Here is a 21551-nt window from a genome sequence, read left to right on the forward strand (position 1 = left end):
TATTTCGTATTTTTTATTGATGGCATTTATCCCATGGTTTAACATGTTAATTATACTGTAATAAACATGGCTTTAATATTAAACTTTTCCTTATTATCCAAAGTCACCACAGTCCATTTCAGTAAATATAAAAATATATACTTAATACTTTGTACAATACTGGTTTTTGGTCCAAACAAAAATGGATCAGAAAAGCCAATAAACTTACTTTAAGAATTCCCAATTTTAAAGATTTTCTAAATGGATTTAGGCAACTTTGAATAATGGGATTTACATAAAATCTGAGACAATACTAAACAAAAATGGCCGTAACACACAAAATTAAAATTTCAATTTCACAGATTTGTTATGCCAAAAAAGTACATAGAGAAACAAAATTGTATTTACACATGTTTCATAATAAAATAACAAAGGCGAGACAGGTGATAAAGGGCTGTAAGAATGAAAATATAGAAATAGCATATAATTATTAAATGAAGAACTACAGATCTAACAAGTCCTTAGCATGGATCATCCTTTAATCAGTCTTCCTCTATCAGAAAATTTTAGTGCACGATACACCCAAACTCACTCACTTCACACATACACCAGCACAAACTCAGCATAGAAATCATTCGTTATCAACATTCTCTACTCTATACAGCATCCCTCGCTGATATAATTACAATTTCGAGGCGTCAGTAAACGCAGATGAGCGCACATAGTGGTGCAGATGAAGAGGTATTGTACAAGCCATTCACTGTGCAGGCTCTAACTCACGGCTATAGCCAGACCATGCCGAGTCAGTGAAAGAAGTAACTTGCTGGAGTCTAAAATAGTTTTGCTTGAGAACGGCCCAGTTGCCAACTCTATTCGTTACCAAAAAAAAAAAAATCTAACCGGGGAGAGGGAAGGGAAGGAAAGGGCAGCGGAGTTTTATATTCCTTTAGGCAGATCTGACTTCAGCTAACCCAGCATGAGGTACGATCCCAACAACTGAACAATGCAGGGTAGTAGCTGCTTCCAAAGTTGCTTTACCAATCAGGCGATTATTTTCTACGTCTAACTGCAGTCTTTATCTTCCGACCAGAAACTGAAGATCCAGAGGCAGAGAAAACATTTTTTCCATTAGTCCTATCAAAAGAAATTAGTAGTTCAGAGTTTAGGACAGTGTAGCTGAAAATTCAGTAGCAGCACTGAGTAGATATTCCAGAACAACTCTTTCATAGTCTTGTCTCGCTAGTTATCAGCTGGCAACAAATGGCATATGATGAACGGGAGGAAGAGAGTTCCAGAAACCAAAAGCAATTAAACCTCTCTTATTCAGAAGGTAAATAGCAGCGTAATGGCTAGATAGGGATCTTACCTTTCAAGAACAAGACAATTTCACTTACGTTGATGTGTGATATTCCTGACAACTAGGCTCCTTTTAAAGATACTGTTGCTTAGTTAGCCAGTCAGGCTAATGCAAGGAAGGATGCCCAATTTAGTTTCAGACTCCAAGGTTCATCTGAACACCTCATGATTTAACAGCAGCAGAGGCTGAACACTGTCCACTGATATTACCCGAAGCTCAAGTGAAATTCGGATATGGTCTCTTACCCCACTGTAAATGCTGGAGGCTGGCTGAACGAAAATCCCGAAGAGCCAGAAGGCTGTGCCGGTGCAGGAGGATCTGCACCAAAAGTAAATACGCTGGGGTTATTTGGAAAGTTGAAGTTAGACGTATTACTTCCAAACTGGAATACAGAACCTGGGAAGATGGGGTGGAAGCAGAAGGGAGTAAGAAAGTTGACAGTTGAGTTCATCCTTTCCAGCAAAATCCTCATGTTCTTCCCACTATCTAATGAATTTTTTTACAGGTCACTCGAGACAACGAAGTTGGGGCAGGGGGGTGCACCAGAAGTGCCAGATTACTACGGGAATGGTACATAGAAGAATTCATTCACTTTAATAGAGAATCATGAGGGGATTCTTGAACTAACACTGCTGGCACGCTGATAATTAATTGTTTGCTAACTTCTGTACCACCATTAAGTTTATACCTGTGCATACTGAAGTTTATTAATAAAGTCTTAAATTATAGCACTGAATCATGGAGATTTACATTTAAGTAAGCTTCCTTGTGTTCATGCAGTTGATCTCATTTAGATCGATTAGTCGATCTAAATGAAAGTTGATCCCTTTCACTTAATGTGCTAACACAGCACCTCATCTTAAAAAAAAAATAAAAACCCTACCATCGAAGTAACTGATAAACCACACGGACAATCCAGGGAGATTTTTTATCTTTAAACTGCTACCTGATTAATGAAAGACTGACTGACTAACATGGTGTGCCAGCTGATCTACTGATTAGTACAAAAATGTCGGTTACTTTTCATGGAGGCTAAACTAGAGGTAAAGCTTCTGAGAGGAAAAGAGGACGCTTTTCCCTTCAAGTATTTAATGTGATGATACCAAGTACATATGTTCTAGCAGTGTGTTTTTTAATAATTACTAGTGTAGAACAGGTCTTCTTTTACACTTCAATTATAAGGATCGTTCTCTGCCCCCTTCCCACAGTATTTTATACTTCATCAGTAAAAAGAACTTTACATAAAGTCTTACCCCATAAATGCTTATAAATAATTCTGACTATAGTCTTACACAACAAAGCCCCCAATCCAAATAAATTGCGGAAGCCTGTTAACGAAGTCAGGTAACTAAGAATAACTCTAACAAATCCCAAAATAGTAATTTTGCAGTGCTTCTGCCATTCTGGTTTGTACCATCTTACCAGTGAATACTCCGTGGTTTTCAACACATCCTTTTGACCACTACATGTCTCGAGAAAAGAAACCCCAATATTTAGTGGTAGGGGTGCAACCTCCATATCTGCTAAGTCTCTCGTGGAGAAGGCTTATTGTGAAGCCGGCAAACCTATGGCACATCCTCCACAGTCAGGAGCGAGACACAAATGACTTAATCCTGTACCCATTATTTTTATGGAGGGTAATTCTTAAATGTGTGCGCAAGGCAGAAACCTTTTTTCTCCATATAATTTAAGGTGCACTTCATGAAAAAAAAAAACCAAACCAAAACAAACAAAAAAACCCAACCTATAATCTTTGAGACGAAAAGGGAAGAGGACGGTTGGCACTCACCAGCACTGGGCGTACCAGAGCCAAACCCTGGCTGTTGGGTCGCTTGCTGTCCGAACATGGAGGGCTGAGTGCTGCTCGTCACCGAGCCGAAGGCAGGAGGAGCAGGCTGAGCGCCAGCCGAAAACAGCGTTGTCGACAGCGATCCAAAACTTGGAGCGCTTGGCTGGCTGGACCCTTGGCTCTGGCCAAATGCTGGTGGCTGACTGGCGCCAAATGCTGGGCCGGCAGCAGGCGCTGGAGGCCCAGGGCCAAACAGAAACGAAGAGGACGACCCTTGGGGAACAGATGAGAAATGTCAGTATACATAGGGGTTTTTTTCCCTCCACAAGAACGAATCTAGAAACAAAGGCTCTAAAACCTCATGTTTCCTAGCTACCCCCATGTCTGGTAGCTGAATACTCATCTTAATTTCAAACTAATTATGTGAGTATATAAAACAAATACTATGTCAGCCATAACAGGAATTGTGCCTTTTCGTGCAAATAACATGAGAAATGCCATGTTTATCAGAGTCAAAATTAAATCTCAAACACATCGGCTGTCTAGACTCAGGTTGCTGCATTAATGTTCTAAAAATGGATTCCCGCAAACAGTACACTGTAATTTGTATTTACTAAAAGCTGTTTATATCACACACAGAGAATATTCATTCAAATTGTATTTTTCAAACATGCAAAATACAGCTCCTGATTTATTAGGATCAGGAGAACGTGAATCTTTCTTGTCAGCAACTGCCCCCCTCCCTGCCCAACTTCAGAAGGCCAGATCAAGCTTGCAGTGATCTCTGTACTCAAAAAAACTCGCTTTAGCGGAGCAATTCTCTACGTAACATCAACCGACAACCAGCTCATTTGTTTAGCTGCTTCGGCTCTGCACGGCCAGCAGAAATAACAAAATGAAAACAGGGGACTGAGCAGCGCGTCTGAACATACGCAGCAGATCTGCTATGCAAAAGGAGACATTTTAAACAGCACTATTCGTGCAATTTAAGCAGCCTTCACGCAACAGAAAATACCCTCTATTGCACCATAACTTGGAATGCCTGACTGGTTTTCTTTCCAAGAAGATGAACAGATACACAGGAAAAGTTAATATAGGCTTCTGCATTAAAAAAAAAACCCCGGCCTTTCTGAAGATGTTTGAAATATGGTGTCACTAATGAAATGACACTGAAAGTTACTGATTTGTAAGCAGGTTAAATTGATTTGCTGGTTGTTATAATTCAGGACTGTTTTCGCTCTGTTTCTGATACACAAAAAAGTGTGCAAATTTTATTTCTTTGTATGACCAGGTTAATCAATCAAATCAAACTACATCAAGTCTCTTCGTCACAGATTCAATCTTATTTCCAACATACTGCTAGGGTAACCAGAACTGGTGGATTTAGTCTTGTGTCCTACTGCAGTGGGGTAATGAACATAAAACATGAAACTTTTATAGATTCTATCTTCTCTAAATGGCTAGAAAATTAACAAACACTGTCCATAATGCTTATTAGAAACCAATCCTTAAGCAGCAGCAATTGCATGTAGAGGTACTGTGTTTATACAACTTGTGAAGGAAGGATTTTGCAAATCTTGACATTATTTACAACAGCTGAGAGTTTTAGGTATGGAAGAGAAAAATCAGGAAAGTTGTAATTCATTGATTTCTAACCATAAGCACTGGACTGATAGTGAGAAGAAAGAAACTATCATTCTCATGGTGAGAAGTTCCTATACAAATTGAAATCCAGTAAAGAATTTGCATAAAACAACTCTGCTGCCCGTTCATTCTTAAACTGTATTTCCCAGACTGTAAAAAACTGAGCCCCAATTTATATCATGGAATATAAATACTCAATATTTCAATACTGTGAGATGCATTTGGCCTACACATTCTCTAAAGTAAAATACTCATAAAACAGTATTTCCTTGGCCCACTATGTAATGGGAAAAATGAGAAGAGCATCTATTTAAAAGGTACCTGTTGAACTTGACGTGGTTGTGGCTCCAAAGGTAAAGCCTGAATTCGCTGCATTGGTACTGCTGGCTCCTGAACCAAAAATAAATGAAGCAAGAGCCGTGCTGGTGCTGGAAGATGTGGTTGCTGGTTTGTTTTCTTGAGAGAAGCCAAATGACTGAGATGCTGCAGGTTCTGCAGAATTGCCAAAAACAGAGCTGCTCACAGTGTTGCTGGGTTGTCCAAACACAAAGGGAGCGGGAACTGGCTGAGGATTTGACGAAGAGATGGCGCTGCCAAACACACTGCTGCTGTTGGCTGACGTGGTGGGTACGACTGTGCTGGAGGAACTTGAGCTCAAGAAGCTGAAGGATGGCTTTGCTGCTCCTTGATCTGAAAAGAAGAACAGTACATAAACCACCACAGAAATGACAAAGTCCAGCAAACAGACGCCTGTTTCAATCACCGTACAAAGAACAATCCTGAATGACACCTCAACTACTATCCCAGCTACTGTTGTTTACCTAAGATCCAAATTTAATGTGCTGATTGCTGCCATCCACAATTTAAGGAATGGAAGAACTGTGAAGAACAAGTATACCACTGCAGTCAAAGCTTCACTGGTTACAAACACCAAGCACTGGCCATCATTGCCTGAACCAGTATTAACCACTACTTCTGAACTCTTCAAACAAAAATTTCAGCTCAACATCCATCACCTGTAAGAGCTTTATGGCTTTGCTCAATGGAGTATTGAAAAACACAGTGATACATTTGCATTTGTAGCTTGTTTGAAAACATAGCCCTGTGCCTACAGCTTTAAGTCAAGCAAAACTTACCATCCTCCAGCCTAACTCTCCCAAACTTAAGCACCTGCAAGACCTGCTTTTAGGAGCAACAGAGAACAACCCTCCATTAAGACCATTGCGAGAAAGTGCTGAGTGCAGTTTTACACACTTAGAATAGAGCTGTCAGTCATTCTTCAGCTTTCCCTAAGCTGCTGCTCTAATTCTCATTATTGTGATCTTGTTTTCAATTTCCCACTTTTTTTTTCCCCCTAGCACTTATGTTCCCTTTTCCTCTGCTCCATTTTTAAGGGACTATACCATTCAGAACAGTTGTTAAAATTTCCTTTTTGCACAAGGTTCTTTATCGAATTTCAACAACTAAACCAAACTCCTGAATGGGGCAGGTAAAAAAACAACCGAACAAAAAACCCAACCTCAAAACTGCCCACCCACCCATCTCCCCTCCCACAAATCCCACAATTCTCCAAAAACCTGTCCAGTAGCAGTTCAACCTAAGAATACTGTGATTAAAACCAGTATAACCCTACGTACTGCTTTTATTCAGGGCTACTTACTGATGTCCTTCATCCATATCACTTCAGAAGTTAGAAACTAATTCTGTTCTCTAAAACACAGCTGCCAAGTCATACTAACAGAATTTAAATAGAATTCGTCCACACAGCGATCACCACTGAAGAACTTTATTCCTCCGCTGCAGACTTTCAACAAATTGAAGGAACACAAAACTGTGTAGTATCTATGAAGTCATTTTTATACCTTCGTAGCAGTAGAGAAACAGCAGTACATCCTGCAGCATAGCGGCAAGTACATGGGAATAAGATATTCCCCTCTCTTATCCCCTTTTACCTTGAAAAACAATGCTAGTATGAGGCCTTTATACTCCACCATACCACAGATTTTATCGCCACCTGTGCTGGTACCACTGAGACAATACAACTTCTATGTTCATAGGAGAAGCGACACAGGTTCCTTAAGGTGTGGCGATTTTTTTGTCTAGACCTAGTGTTAAAACTCATTGAAATCTAAAAAGGACTTACTACATATTGTCTACACGCCAGCAACTAGAACTAAAGACAGGCTGCAGGTAGTAATTAAGCCTTTTCTAAAGTTCTAGTACATAAATGTGTCTGATCCCATTGATTTTTGTGCAGTATGGCTTCAGAGATATTATTCGATGGACACGAGCAGACAAAAGAAGACAAAAGATGTTCCATCTACCTGAAGTACTGGTTTGTGCCCCAAATGTAAAAGACGGCTTTGCCTGCTCTGTTTCCTTCTCTGATGGTTTGACGAAACTAAAATTGAACATAGGTTTTGCTGTGCTCTCCTCTTTGGTATGCTCAGCCGTCCCAGCTGAAAAGATAGGTTGTGCCTTTAACTCTTCATCGTCAGCTTTCTTTCCAAACGCCAATGGAGCCGCAGAAGTGACCGAGTCCTGTTTCTCTTCTGTCCTTCCCAAAACAAACTGTGAGGCAGGCGCAGACTCCACACTGCCAAAAGAGAAGCCTCCCTTTGTTGGAAGAGTTTCATCCTTTTTCTCATCTGACTTCTTAAATGCAAGAGCCGGTGATGCTACCTCCTTTTCTGCCACAGTTCCAAAAGTGAAGCCGCTGCTGACTCCGGTTTTATTCTCATTGGTAGTTACGGAAGTAGAACTCGTGCCAAAACCAAAGCCTCCCAAAACTTGTTCCTCTTTCTTTTCCTGCTGTCCCAGGCTCGCTGTCCCAAACTGAAATGTTGAAGGAGCCTGACTGCTTGTAGATGGAAGTCCAAAGGTAAAACTGTTACTTTTACCTTCTTTTTTACTGTCTTCTGATTTAGAGTCTGAGGAAGAAACTCCAAATTTGAAGTCCCCTGAACTAGTAGGAAACTTAAAACCCCCAGTCACAGTGTTGGAGGATGCAGGTTCAGATGCAACGCCGAACTTGAAGCTTCCTTGTTCTCCGAATTTAAAATTTCCTGTGCTACCTAATGTATGAGAAGATTCAGAGGAGGACGACTGGACACCAAATGTAAATGATGGCATTGCAGCATTTGTGGACCCAGTAGGAGTACCAAAACCTGCAGAAACAAGTAATAACGTTAAGTTTGCAATGCATGATGTAATAATACCTGTAGGGTTTAGCTACATGGCTTGGATTCTAGTCCTGAACTTCCCATAGTCAAAACTGTTCAAAAAAACCCCAAACAAAACAAACGACAAAACAAGCAAGGAAACTCCACACCTCCTCTCTACATACACCTTTTTGCAATGGTATTCTTCCATCCACCACCTGGCTTTGAAAAGTATACTGCTCGCTTCTTTGAAAGATCATGCTTTTAGTCTAAACTCCAAGTGAACAACACAGCTATGTCATTAATAGAAGCTTTTCTCTAAAAAGCATAATCTTTTTCTGGGGAAAGGGTGTGGAAACACAGACGCATCATTACCTTACGTAAGCAATGTTCCTAGAGGAAAAATGAACAATTTTGCCATACCTCAAAGGAAAAACAATTGTACTTAAAAAACAAAAAACACAAAAAATAAATTGCAGAATGCACACCCTTGTTTTTCTCAGTAAGTATTACCTTTGAGCTCTGCTTTTGTGCCTGGCTTTGCACTTTCACAGGCTACACATTTTGTGGCTTCTGCTTTGTTTTGGACCAAGCAGACCTCACAATCCCAGCTTCCTTCAGGCTTCTTGAATTTGTCTAAATCCAGAAATCCTCCTGAAGAAGCAGAAAATGTAGAAACACTGCTACTGGTCACAGGCACTGAACTCCCTGAGAAATAAGCAAGATAGTTAATCATCCTGCTTAAATGATAAAGCGAACATGAACTTTTTAAGAAACTCTTAAACGCTCACTAAATTACAAAGTGGACAAGTGTAACAGTAACAAACCATCAAACTACAAGTTAATTTCAGTCAAACTCAATCTGAGAATGTGAACAATAGAAAACACCTAGATTCTTCTCCATAATCTACACATGATTTTACACACAAATTGAACCAGTGACATTTAAACAGCAACTGCAGGTCATACAATACAGCAATGTAGCCTAATTCTGACGTAAATTAAAGGTACTATACTCAACTAAAACTACTAAAAGAATTTCCGGTGACACAAGTAACCCGTCGTCAAAGTTAGCACCACTTAAGTTAATGATCACTGTCAAGTGATGTGAGGCTGAGAATGTACCAGAATGATTCATCACCAAATCCCAAAGACAGACACATTCAAAACTACATTGTGACATAAAAACAAACAAGGGGAACTCAAAGCTTCTAAACCCACAACTCTGTGCTCACTACAAGCTACGCTGTCTTCAATAGCAGCATAGAAGCATATCCATAAGAAGGCCCAAAAGACAACGCTTGCCTTCTGATTTTTCTCCCTGGTAAAGGAAGAGATGTCACTTGATGCTGCACCCCAACAGAAAACTTCAGCTCTGTAAGCATGAGGACTGAAGTGGACATCCAGAAGGCACAAAGGCATCACATAATTGTCACGTTCACCTACAGTTTTAAACTACTGAGGGTGGCATTTAAGAGAGAGGCAGAAGATAATGTCTCAAATGCAAAAATGTAAAGACAGGAATGGGTCTTCTCTTCCACAGCACATCCAGAAAATTTTTGTCCTTCCATTTTACTTGCCTCACTCTTCACCTTGGCAGATGTAATGTAACTGCAATTCTTTGTACCATGATGGTCATGGCAAACCTCTCACATTTCCAAAATTCCTCCTTGCAACAACAGCTAGAGTCTCAAAGGTATCAGCTGATCTGGCACTTTTCAACTCTGAGGTTGAAAGTTCATGAGAATAAGCTCCCTCTGAAATGCATTATCTTATCTGAAGAAATTTCACTCCTATTCTACAGAATTATTACAAAAGCACAATCTAGTCCATCTTGGATCCCCGCCCCCCCCCCCCGGGAATACATTTGCAACGGTGTTTTTTGACATAATAGTATATTAAATTATGTTAAAAGCCAATGAAAATGAACACTAAAATAATTATTTGTGTTTTAAAAACAATACAGTCACCACACTCAAAATCAATTACAATCACATATAATGGGAAACAACCCAGCGCTGCACTGAAGGAGGCGCCCACCTCTCCACGTTCTGGAACGATACCTACCCACTGGTCTCCATAGCTATAGCTGAACATACAGTTCTGTTTTAGCTTAAGATGACTAAAGACTGCACTGTCTTGAAATCTGGCTTCATACCTCTGCTCAATTACACACAAATGCTGAGTGGAGACATTTTTGGCCCTGTTCTGTAAATGCCGTTTCTACTTATGTTTTGAAACAGAAAAAAACCAGTAATTTTTAACTCTTTCTATGGAGTTTACATTTTTCCCCAATAAAAATAAGCAAATTGGTTTTAAGTTAATTAAGGCATCCAGTTTAGTCATCTTTCCTCACCGTCTGCAAAGCAGGGTACGTTTGCTTCAGTTCAGCTCTGTACTAATACATTTCACAATCAGTTCAATTCATGTGACAGGCTGGAATCTGGGCTGAAACCTCAAAAGTGCCTGTAACCATTCCTGCAGACAGGCACTAATCCATCCTGTCTGGCATACAGCCATGCTGCTGAAAGTATTTTTTATATGCAATGTATTTTAGTCTGTAAATAACACACAGAGGCTGAGACTGAAATAAGAAAAAGAAAAGAGAAGAACACACCTGGTTTCTCAGACTGACAAGCTACACATTTGCTGTCTTCTGCCTTATTTGATACAAGGCACACTGCACAGTCCCAAGAGCCTTTTGGCTTCTTAAATTTGTCTCCAAACCCCAGAGTGACTGTTGTGTCAGTGCTGCTGGAGGAGGATGTCACTGTCACGGAGCTGTCTGTGACCACTGGCAACGTCAGAGCGGGCATTACTCCTGTTCCAGGCTTTGGTGTCTCACAGGCTATACATTTCGTAGCTTCAGGTTTGTTCTGGACCAGACAGGTGTCACAGTCCCATGTGTTGGGTGCTGTTTTAAATTTGTCTTCAAAGCCCAACGTCCCAGCTGCGGGGACTGCTGCCTTTGAGGTGACACATTGACTCGAGCTTATCGTCTGTTTCGTACTCTCAACTGTTGACACTTTAGCAGCTTGACATGTTACACATTTGCCATCTGTGGTTTTGTTTTGCAGACATGGGTCATGTGTGTCAGACTGCCAAAATGAGGATGCTTGTTTAGAGGTGTCTTTGCCTGCAGAAAAACTACTTATTGCAGGCCTCGTATAGACCACTGTGCTTGTAACAGGCTGTGCAGATGTAGAGGAGTGTGTTTTCACAGACATGAAGCCTAGGAAAGAAATAAACAGGAAGAGATGTTACTGATAAAGAAGTACCCTCACTACACGTAAGTTACTTATAATACTAGACAGCATAAATTTAAACCAAGTGCCAATGGTTACAACTATACACTCCTACTAACTGCAAGAGGAAGTCCATGGAAATCTTATCTAAAGGGATGAAATTTCATATGCTGCACTGGGACGCAACAGAACGTTTATTTAAAGCTTGATTTAACTCTTCATTTCCAAAAAAGTTTTAAATACAAATCTTCGCTGGTAGATACAAGTGTGAAAAAAACAGTACTGAAAGCTGACTACCCATCACGGACTAGAAATAATCCAATTTCATTTTAAGACACCATGCCCCATCGAATCGAATTTCTAAAGCTATTTCTGCCATAGTAGATGACTCACATTTACTTTAGTAGCTGTACAGCAGTTGGTACTCGGAGCAGCAATCCACATTGTATTCCCCACAGATAGAGTATTAAGTAATAAAAATAAAGACAACAGAACAATTATTATCTATAATCTTTGTGCAAAATGCACTGGACACAGGCCAACTCCTTATTTAAAGGTGCCAGTTTTAACAGAAAACAAGAACCACCAATATGGAAATACTAAAGAAAATGCTACAGCAGTGCATTAACCATGACAGAAAGTGGATTTTTTGTTGTTGCGGTGGAGTGTTTTTTAAAAATCAATGTAGATATATGCTAGCGTATTTTTCACAATATCTTTTAAAAAGGAGTTCATTATCTCACCAGGGCTTTTTAGAATGTCTAACACACTTCCTTCCTTTAAGACCTTTGCAGGTTTGGAGAGGCCGTCATATTCTTCTTTTTCTTCCTTCTTATTGCTGGTGCTGTTTACAGTGGTGGTATCTTTAAACACAAAACAAAAAACACCTTTCACAAAGTAATACACTTGAATATATTTGCTAAAAACAAGAATTTTGAACTTTCATGCTTCTTAGGTAAGAACCTTCAAAATTCTACTTTGTTTACAACAGTTTATAATTACAATTTGGTTAAAAGCAGATCTGTCACAAACACACTTTGCCTGGAATTGCTAATATGCTCAGAAAGGACAGATTTGCTATTTAATATACAAAAAAGAAAATCAGCACTTCGGATCTGAAATGCTAAAATCTCTGTTACCTAGAGTGAGTAAGGACGTCACTGGTGTATCACCGGATCCAGAAAGCTCTGCTGATTTTACAACAGGAACACTAAATGTAAACCCAATCTGCTACGAAAAAGAGAGATTTTTCAGATTCTGAAACTAAAGAAACTTTGATAATGAAATTTCAAGCACAAATAAAAATCTGAAATCCAGTCTTCAAACTTTTGGTATATGTGCTGGATGACAACTGTAAACCAGAAACCTATATATTCGTTTACCCCATTATCAGGGCCAATTCTGCTTTATTCTGCAATATTCTACTAAAGGCTTGCAAAAAGGTTGAGCTTTATTTATTTTACTTACAGACAACGGAGGTAGCACTTCCGCCTCAGTAGATTTCACAATTGGAGATGAAAATCTGAACACAGGACTGCCAACATTACTTGCTGGTTGTACCTGTATTTTCAAAAGAATGAAGGTTTGTATCTAAAAGAAAAACATCCTGGTGAAACAATACCTGAATTCACTATCTAACAGACGTTCTGCAGTGAAGTTGGGAAATCTGATGTTTGATATTTATTTCTAATCCACACATAAGAGTTACAATAAAAGAAAATGAAGCTTGCTGATCGACCATGTAGTACAGTATCATCAAAACCAAATCCCATAAACCAAGAGATAAAACTGGAGATGCTACTTAGATCTAAATATATTAAATATATGGAAAAGCCTACCAGGCATCTTAATAACCTTAAACTAACTCGGCTCAATTGTAGTCAGAGCTTCAGTACATACCTCAACAAGTTAAAGCAAATAATTACTTCAAAACATACAAAAATATTTGAAGTACTCTGGAACAAATGAATGTTTATTTTACTGCAATAATATTCCAACTACTGCACCCTAGGCTCACATTCTACACCAGGCTTATATGACCATTAATGCTACCTCTAATTTAATAACTTAACTTGGCATAAAATCCCGACAAAAATTCCATAGCGTTTGAAGCAGTTATACAATTATGTAACCAGAAGTTTGCAATGTATAAGATGGACAGAGGCAGAGTGAAAAACTTTGCCTCCCCTCACCTCCACACTGGAATACAACACTGATTTATTCAGTGGGATATGAACTAACATTGGGTAGTTTGGTGAGCACCAGGGAAGAAGTTCACATGCAACAAAGCAGACGTATACTCACCCTGAAAACGTATTCACAATATACAACAAAGATTTACCTTGTTCATCACTGCTGTTGAAACAGTGCTTGGTGATGATGAGACAGAACTACTGGCAAGAAAACTAAAGTTGAACGAAGGCAGCGATGCAGTACTGATGGGTAGGGGTACTTTCGGTAGTACTGGTTCCTCCACCTCCTAGGTGTAAATTTTAATTGTTGTAAATTTTATTTTTTCTCTTTCTTTAAAAAAGTGGTAAATTTCAGTTTTTCTCTTTTACAAGACTTACTACTTTCCTACCCTGTCCCATCCTGAATTTCTTAAGTTAAATATAACAGAGATATCTATAGATTAAGACAAAGCAAGTTTTCAAAAGGAATCCCAACCTCCCCACCTCAGTCTGCAGGTTATTTTAATTTATGGTAGGCCTGTTTCTGCATGATATTACATTTACCACCTGCCCAGTAAGAATACTGAAAGTTACTTCAAGATCATTACCTGTACAGAACAGAGGGGCACAGATCAGATATATTTTTGTTTTCTGTACTTTAGTTACTAAATGTCTAGAGAAGTATCATCCTTTCTAATTATTCTCTCATCCCTTCTAAGAGTACACTCTCAAGACAAATGGGAAAGCGTTCCTTTTAAAAATTTAGGCAGGACAATTGCCAAAGTTTCTGAACTCACTACTGCAGTGAACTTGGAAAAAAAAAAAAAGTTTCAAGTATGTGGGTTCCTTAGAGTACCAAAAACCCCAAACCAAAAAATGCCAAGAAAGCAAGCCTGACTAGCAGTATAAAAGATCATACCCTGGTAAATCTAGTCTATGTCATGTATCAGGATGCAAATTTAAAACTCAGAAGCCAGTATACCTTAAAAATTTATGGTCTTATCGTTGCCCTTTAACTATTTGATTACCGAGATTAGACTAGTCAGGGTTTAAATGGGAATAGCCAATCTAATCACAATTTGCACAGTAGTACCAAGATCTACCCCGAAGTGACTAAGCAGAGACCTAAGTTGGTACTAGAGAGATTTAATGTAACCTACAGCTTACATCTATTTCACGGTTTTGATTTGAAAAGTCTATTGGACCTTGACATTCAGACCATTTGTGTTATAGAAACATTTTCCAGTATTTACTATTTCTTCACTTTGCATCAGCCAGAAGACTGATTTAAAATTTCTGTATTTAAGATCCAGTAATAGGTAGCTTACATAACATCCAATCAGAAAAATAATCTTTGGCATAGTCATGACCATAGTTTCATTAAATGGACTTTTTCCATTAAAACAAGGAAAAAAACCCTTCTCACAATGAGTTTGATTAAGCGCCAAAAATTGTGAATGATCATTAGCAGACATGCAAAACACTGTCTTCTGCTTCAGACTCTTGGCCTGTATCTTTCTACACGACTTAAATATAAAATAACAAATTAAATAACTTGGTTTACTCACTTGGCACTTGTTTCTAACATCATTCCTTTATAAAATCTCTACAAACCTCCACCAAAATTCATTCATTCAGCTGCTATTGAGAAACTTCACAGTATGAAGCATCTCCAAAATAATATGACTAGATTTCAAAAATATAAAACCAAAGTTGAGGCATTTAAACAGATAAATAAACTGGAGCCTGCCCTGAAACCCACAACAAAAATCCCACAGAACCAAAGTGGCGTTATTATAAATTACTCTGAAGCAATAAAACTTGTACACTTAGCTCGTTACCTCAGTAATCTCAGTAACAGCAATTAACCTGAGTCCCTTACCTGTTGTTCTTGTCCAGGTTTTGATACATAGTGCACTCCTCTTTCCCTTCTCATCTTGCCGCCGCCAACACCCACTCCTCCTGAAGACAGACCATTGGATGCAGGAGTACCGAATTTAGGGTAGGTCAAATTGCTAGCACAGAACAACAATACACAGGTTGAGCAAGGGGGGAAAAAAAAAAGAGAAGGAAAAATAAAAAAGTCAACTTATCAACTGTTTCAAGCTATTTATAGCCATTATTAGTCCTAGAACTGAGACCTTCTAATCAGAATCAGAAAAAACTGTTTCACGAGTTGCTAAATGCTGGTAAATATCTGATGTTCTAAACAGCAAAAGCTGCATTAATAAGAGCAGCAATGAGAAGGACATACATAAGAAACAGTCACAACATCCATAAAGGAATGATGACTCAGCCAGAAGAACTGAAATAGAAGAACTGATTTAGACTGTTATTTTCTGATGTTCCCTTTTAATAGTCCAGACAGTGGAAATTTCGACTGCCAGTTCTCTGATTCTGTGATGAGCATGTATCTTTGAGGGGATCTAAAAGAACAACTAAAAATATATATGGAGAGAGAGAGAGCGCGAGTATGTGTGTGCGCGCACATGAAATGCTGCCAACAGCTCTTATGGAATAGAGAAGCTTAAACTCCTGTGGCAAGATAATACAGTAAAAGCTTCAGAAGCAGCTCTGGCTTTCCTGGGGCCATCAGCAGAAGCAGCAGAGGTGTTTGGGGTGTGCCAACATTCCAGAACTCTTTTCAGACATGAACACAGATCCCTTTTGTAAGGCATACAAAGGCATTTCTCTGTTCATTACAAATGCCTAGATCCAAACCAGAAAGATTTCCTAATCCAAGTGGGAAGGGAAAAGAAAAAGAAAAAAAAAAACCAAACCCCTCAAACAAAAAAACACCTCCCCCCCAAAAAAAACCCACACCGCACCTGACACAAAAGTGAACAAGACAAAAGGGAATAACAACAATAAAAAGCAGCGTGGCATCAAAATGAAGTATCCCTGGAAAAAATTACCATATCAAAGCTTATCCTGCAGCCAAGCAGTCAGCCATTACAAAAGTACATTTGTTCACACTGGAAGACACCAGGTCAAGTTTCCAGAAGACTGAGGAAGAGAATTGGTCTAAACTTGTCAGATACTTGCAAACAGTCTGCTTAGCACTGTAACCACTGAGAGGAAGCCAGATCCTTAAGGCCATATGCTCAAACTTTTCTCTAATCCAAACTGACAATCAATTTGAATTCTGAAAAAAAATTTTATGTCAAAATAGAGCTGTATTCAGACAATTATAGACTGCCTATAATAGCCCATATTCCTCTTTTCTGCTAACACCTGTCAGCTTCTAAGAGGCAAAGACAGTCTTCTGTCTTCAAGCAAGTAAGTCCAACCTACAAATCTGACCCAGGTTTAAAAACTAAATAGCGTTGGAAGGCTGAACAGAGATGTACCCAAGTACTGCACGTTAACTGCACAAAGGCGCTCTGGCCAGCTGCCCCTTATCAGTGTTGTGTTCCTGCTCCAGAACACGGCACCAGAGACTGGCTTTATAAAAGAATTTTAAGAAAAGGACCATCTACTCTACAGACAGAAATAGAACATGGCAATAAAACTTGTGAACCAAATAAAAATCAGTTTTCTGGATCTCCTTTCTACATGCAGGAGAAGAAAGGAGTTCTACTAAAGAAAATTTAGAACAGTTTGAAAACCCACAATTAAAACCTAACATCTGTTTGCACCTATGCCAAAAACCTTAGACCCAATCTCTCACAGCCCTAAAAAGGTAGTTGCTGTGACGACAAACTATTAAATGCCAAAACAAAGAGTTGGTTTGAGGTTTTTTTTGCAAGCCAGAGAATGCCCACAGCAACATAAGAATTGCTTGGAAAATGAACACAGAGACAACAAAATACAATTCCATGCTACTGTTCTTTGAAAAGGATGGATCCTCCAAAAAAGGTATCTTTTGAATGCAAAGTGTTTTATTTCAAGCACACCCAAAAGATTAGTTGCCCAGAAAGGAAGAGCCATCAATACTATCTGGAGGTGAGGTCATTCTACCTAAACCAAGCAAGCAGTGTAATGGCAAGACAATCTCCTCAAGAAGAAACACAATTATTAACTCTCCTGGAATTTTGTGTTTTAGAGACAAGTTGGCATTTGGCCTCAGATGATTCTAAAGGACTCCTGTTTTTCATGCAAACCCACAGAGCAGACAAGTGACTTCTCAATGAAAGGAGCATTAAAAAAAATTACCTTCCTTCAGCTTTTTTCTTTAAAAAAAAAAACAAACAAACCTAAATACACTCCTGAACTGTAAGCCACTTCACTTTATAAAGAATCTTTCAGAAAGAATAATTCCTTTAGGACAAAGCTCTCAGACTCCAAGCAACTAAATAAAGAGCTGAAACTAATAGCTGCCCCGCTAATGAACATCAAGATGCATAAATGGTTAAACTCTCTCGTAATACAATTTTTCGCTATATTTTCCATTCCCTTTACTGAGAACCGTTACTGTCCTTCCAAAAGGAGACAGATAGGCAGAATGTAGTGACAAAGGAGAGAGCTTTCTTCTTTCAAGTGTTTTAAATTAATAGATTTGTCATACCTTTCAGATGGTTTTACTTGCTGTTCTGCAGGAAAACTCTTCTCTCTCGTGCCCTGCAAAGTTAAGTTTGATTTACTTCAACGTTTATCTGAATGCATTTAAATACTATACATAAAGCAAAGACAAACAACCACTCATGTTTTGTGTTGGGTTTTTTTTATTTATACCACTAAACATACCTTGTCTACTTAAGCTTGTTCCCTAACTACTATGACTATCCACTTTGAGTTCCGGCCTAAAAAGCCCATAGATTTAACACCTGTCATTTTTATTTTCAGATTGATACTGGAACCATGGGTGACTTTATTCTTTTTTTTTTTTTCTTTTTTTTTTTTTTTTTTGAAAGAGATGCCAATATTGTTTTAAGGAAAGCGTATCAGGGACTCCATCTACACCAAAATGATGAGAATAGGTAATAAAGCTTATTACCAGAAATCTCACTTGGAGCCCATAGCGCACCTGAAAGAGTTTATACACAACATCACCCTGTTCCATCAGCAACAGCTTTGCATTCAGGAGCATATGAAAAGGAAAATGTTGTTTCTGTATTTTAACATTCTTTCACTGAGAACAGCCTGACCCAATAGCACATCATCATGTTCTGAAAATAACCACCAGCCACTTACTGTTCCAAAAATACAATTAGATCCATAAAACCTCAAAGTATCTCTTTCACAATCATTCCCAATGTCTTAATGCTTGCCTCAAACATACTATAGATACTCTGCCAAGAAAGAGCACCTTAGTAGAATAATTGGTTAGAGACATTACAAGCTTGTAAAAAGCAGGCAGATAAGGACCAGAAAATGTATTTACCTTGTGCTTTATGTCTACCCTCTGTTGAATTTTGCTGGAATCAGTAGCTGGAGTCAGAGATGGTTTAAAATATTGGGTCCGACTCACTGACAGAGAGATTGCCTTTGGTGTCACGAGTTTCTGGACAGGTGGATGCTGCGATTCCATCTTTGAAAGGGAAGTAGCAAACAATTTATTCTTGAACCCGCCCAAATTACCACAGCATTTACTGATGAAAAAAAAGTAACAGAACTATAAGCCTCCCATCAGTCTCAGCACCCGGTGAAAACGATTTGGAAGTGTTGAAAGCATTTAGCTTGCAGAGGGACATCACCAGAAAACCAGTTATGAAATCCAAAAAGCAAAAGAAGTAGCCAAAGTCTGACTGAATCCTCTTTCAAAATTTGGCAGTTAACTTCATAGACAAAATAACTCATGTTAATAATGTCAAAATAACTCATGTTACTATAATATGCTCACATCTTTTCCTCTCCTCTGCCCACATTGTGATTTTTTTTTTTTTACTAGCTTAACCCATTAATTTAACATTCAAAGCGTTAAGCAGCTAATTATATAGGCTTCTGGATTTCATTTTTCCTACATTTTCCTCCTTTGAAGTTACATTTTAAAAAAAAAGAAAGAAAAAAAAGTTGTTCAATAATTTTAAAATAGTTCCATTCATTACAATATGTTCTAATGGTTTAGATTTGCATTAGATGGACTTAAAACTATTGGTTTAACTTTCCTTGTCAAAGTATTTTCACAGACAAGAGTTAATTTTTAACAGAAAGCACTGTACATTCTGTAAAACTGACTTAACTGAATGGTGAAACAAGACAGACACTAAAAGGCTACAAGATTTACCAAAGGCTTCATCTGCAGTCTTAAGGAGCAGAAGACTCAGACTTACAATGCGTGCTATTATTTAAGTTAGCATCAACAGAAACCTCTGTTTCCAATGCAGCTTTAATTTCACGGTATCTTGGTAACTCGGTAATAAAATTCATGCTGTACTTATCTATAAAGTGACTAAAAGTACTTCTTTCTAAAAATTATTATACTCGTTTGAAATCTTGAGTAAAATGTGGTTTATTTAAGTTCACAAACCCATTCTGAGCGAAGGATGGTCCACTGCTGTTTTTAAACGTAAACAGAATGGAACTGGAATAGAATAATTGAGTTGGAAGGGACCTACAACAATCTTCTAGTCCAACTGCCTGACCACTTCAGGGCTGACCAAAAGATAAAGCATGGTATTAAGGGCGTTGTCCAAATGCCTCTTAAACACTGACAGGCTTGGAGCATCGACCACCTCTCTAGAAAGTCTGTTCCCGTGTTTGACCACCCTCTCGGTAAAGAATCATAGAATGGTTTAGGTTGGAAGCAACCATAAAGATCATGTAGTTCCAACCTCCCTGCCATGGGCAGAGACACCTCCCACTTGACCAGGTTGCTCAAACCCCCATCCAGCCCGGCCTTGAACACTCTTCCAGGGATGAGCCATCCACAGCTTGTAAAAAGTCCCTCTCCAGCTTTCTTGTCCCTCTTCCAGCTATCCCCTTCAGATACTGGAAGGCCACTATAAGGTCTCCCCACCTTCTCTTCTCCCGGCTGAACGACCCCACCTCCCTCAGCCTGTCTTCACAGGAGAGGTGCTCCATCCCTCTGATCATCTTCGTGTCCCCTCCTCTGGAGCCGCTCCAACAGGCCTCTATCTTTCTTGAGCTGGGGGCTCCAGAGGCTGGACATAGAACTTCAGGTGGGGTCTCACCAGAGAGAGTAGGGGGGCAGAATCACCTCCCTCAACCTGCTGGCCACTTTTCTTGTTACACAACTCAAAATATGGTTGGCTTTCTGGGCTGTGAGCGTACATTGCTGGCTCATGTCCAGGTTTTTATCCACCAGTACACCCAAGTCCTTCTCCGCAGAGCTGCTCTCAATCCCTTCATCCGCCCAGCCTGTACTGATACCGCGGGTTGCCTTGACCCAGCTGCAGGACCTTGTACTTGGCTTTGTTGAACCTCATGAGGTTTACATGGGCCCACTTCTTGAGCTTGTTCAGGTCCCCCTGTACGGCATCCTGTCCCTCAGGCCTGTCAACCACACCACTCAACTTGGTGTTGTCTGCAAATCTGCTGAGGGTGCACTCGATCCCACTGTCTATGTCATTGATGAATATCTGGCATTTGTTCTTGTACGATTTCATGCCATTGATTATTGCCCAATGCTCCAATTTATCTAGATCTCTGTGCAAGGCCTCTTGTCCCTTGAGAGAGTCAACAGCACCTCCCAGTTTTGTATCATCAGCAAACTTGCTAATGCTACATTCAACTCCTGCATCCAGATCATTGATAAAAATATTGAATAGGACTGGCCCTAGAATCGATCCCTGAGGAACACCGCTGGTGACTGGTCACCAGCTAGATGTAGCCCCATTAACTACAACCCTTTGTGTCCTGCTGTTCAGTCAGTTATTCACCCAGCACACCATGTACCTGCTCATTCTACAGCTGGACAAGCTGTCCAGAAGGATGCTGCGACGGACAGTATCAAAAGCCTTACTAAAATCTAGAAAACTACATCCGCCGCCTTCCCTTCACCCACTAGGCAGGTGACCCTATCGTAGAAGGGTATCAAATCAGTTAGACAGGAACATACAATGAAAAAAATAAGTCATCCAGTTAGATATTTAATACAGTAAGAGCTATTCTGTCTGGTAGATCCTTGAAACAAGAAAAGTACAACAAAAAATACCTGCAAAAGTTTTGTCTCAGTGCTCAACTGTTCTGTCAAACATACATTTGGCTTTAGCAGGAAAACACACAACCTTCTCCTTGGCACAACAACCCTCTCCTTCCCTTCTCATCAAGGGCTACCCTCCCCTGCCAAACTTTATGAATTCT

At 39.4% G+C, this 21551-nt stretch overlaps 1 protein-coding gene across 4 annotated transcripts in view; it reads right to left on the reverse strand.

Annotated features, from left to right (window-relative positions):
- The window catches only part of NUP153 (nucleoporin 153), a 45266-nt gene continuing 23715 nt past the window's right edge, over positions 1 to 21551 (reverse strand). For 3 of the 4 annotated variants that reach the window (XM_074575884.1, XM_074575881.1, XM_074575883.1), the window contains exons 9-22: positions 18670 to 18816; positions 17854 to 17906; positions 15229 to 15361; positions 13517 to 13654; positions 12643 to 12735; positions 12315 to 12405; positions 11919 to 12038; positions 10548 to 11162; positions 8444 to 8638; positions 7094 to 7936; positions 5091 to 5459; positions 3126 to 3398; positions 1582 to 1732; positions 1 to 1113 (exon numbers count right to left, since the gene is read on the reverse strand). In XM_074575884.1, coding sequence (XP_074431985.1) covers positions 1029 to 1113; positions 1582 to 1732; positions 3126 to 3398; positions 5091 to 5459; positions 7094 to 7936; positions 8444 to 8638; positions 10548 to 11162; positions 11919 to 12038; positions 12315 to 12405; positions 12643 to 12735; positions 13517 to 13654; positions 15229 to 15361; positions 17854 to 17906; positions 18670 to 18816 — 3306 coding nt within the window. In that variant the 3' untranslated portion in view covers positions 1 to 1028. The remainder of the gene's footprint in view (positions 1114 to 1581; positions 1733 to 3125; positions 3399 to 5090; positions 5460 to 7093; positions 7937 to 8443; positions 8639 to 10547; positions 11163 to 11918; positions 12039 to 12314; positions 12406 to 12642; positions 12736 to 13516; positions 13655 to 15228; positions 15362 to 17853; positions 17907 to 18669; positions 18817 to 21551) is intronic. The other variant, XM_074575882.1, reaches the window with a different exon arrangement.

Source organism: Larus michahellis, chromosome 2 (assembly GCF_964199755.1).
Source record: "Larus michahellis chromosome 2, bLarMic1.1, whole genome shotgun sequence".
NCBI classification, from domain to species: Eukaryota; Metazoa; Chordata; class Aves; order Charadriiformes; family Laridae; genus Larus; species Larus michahellis.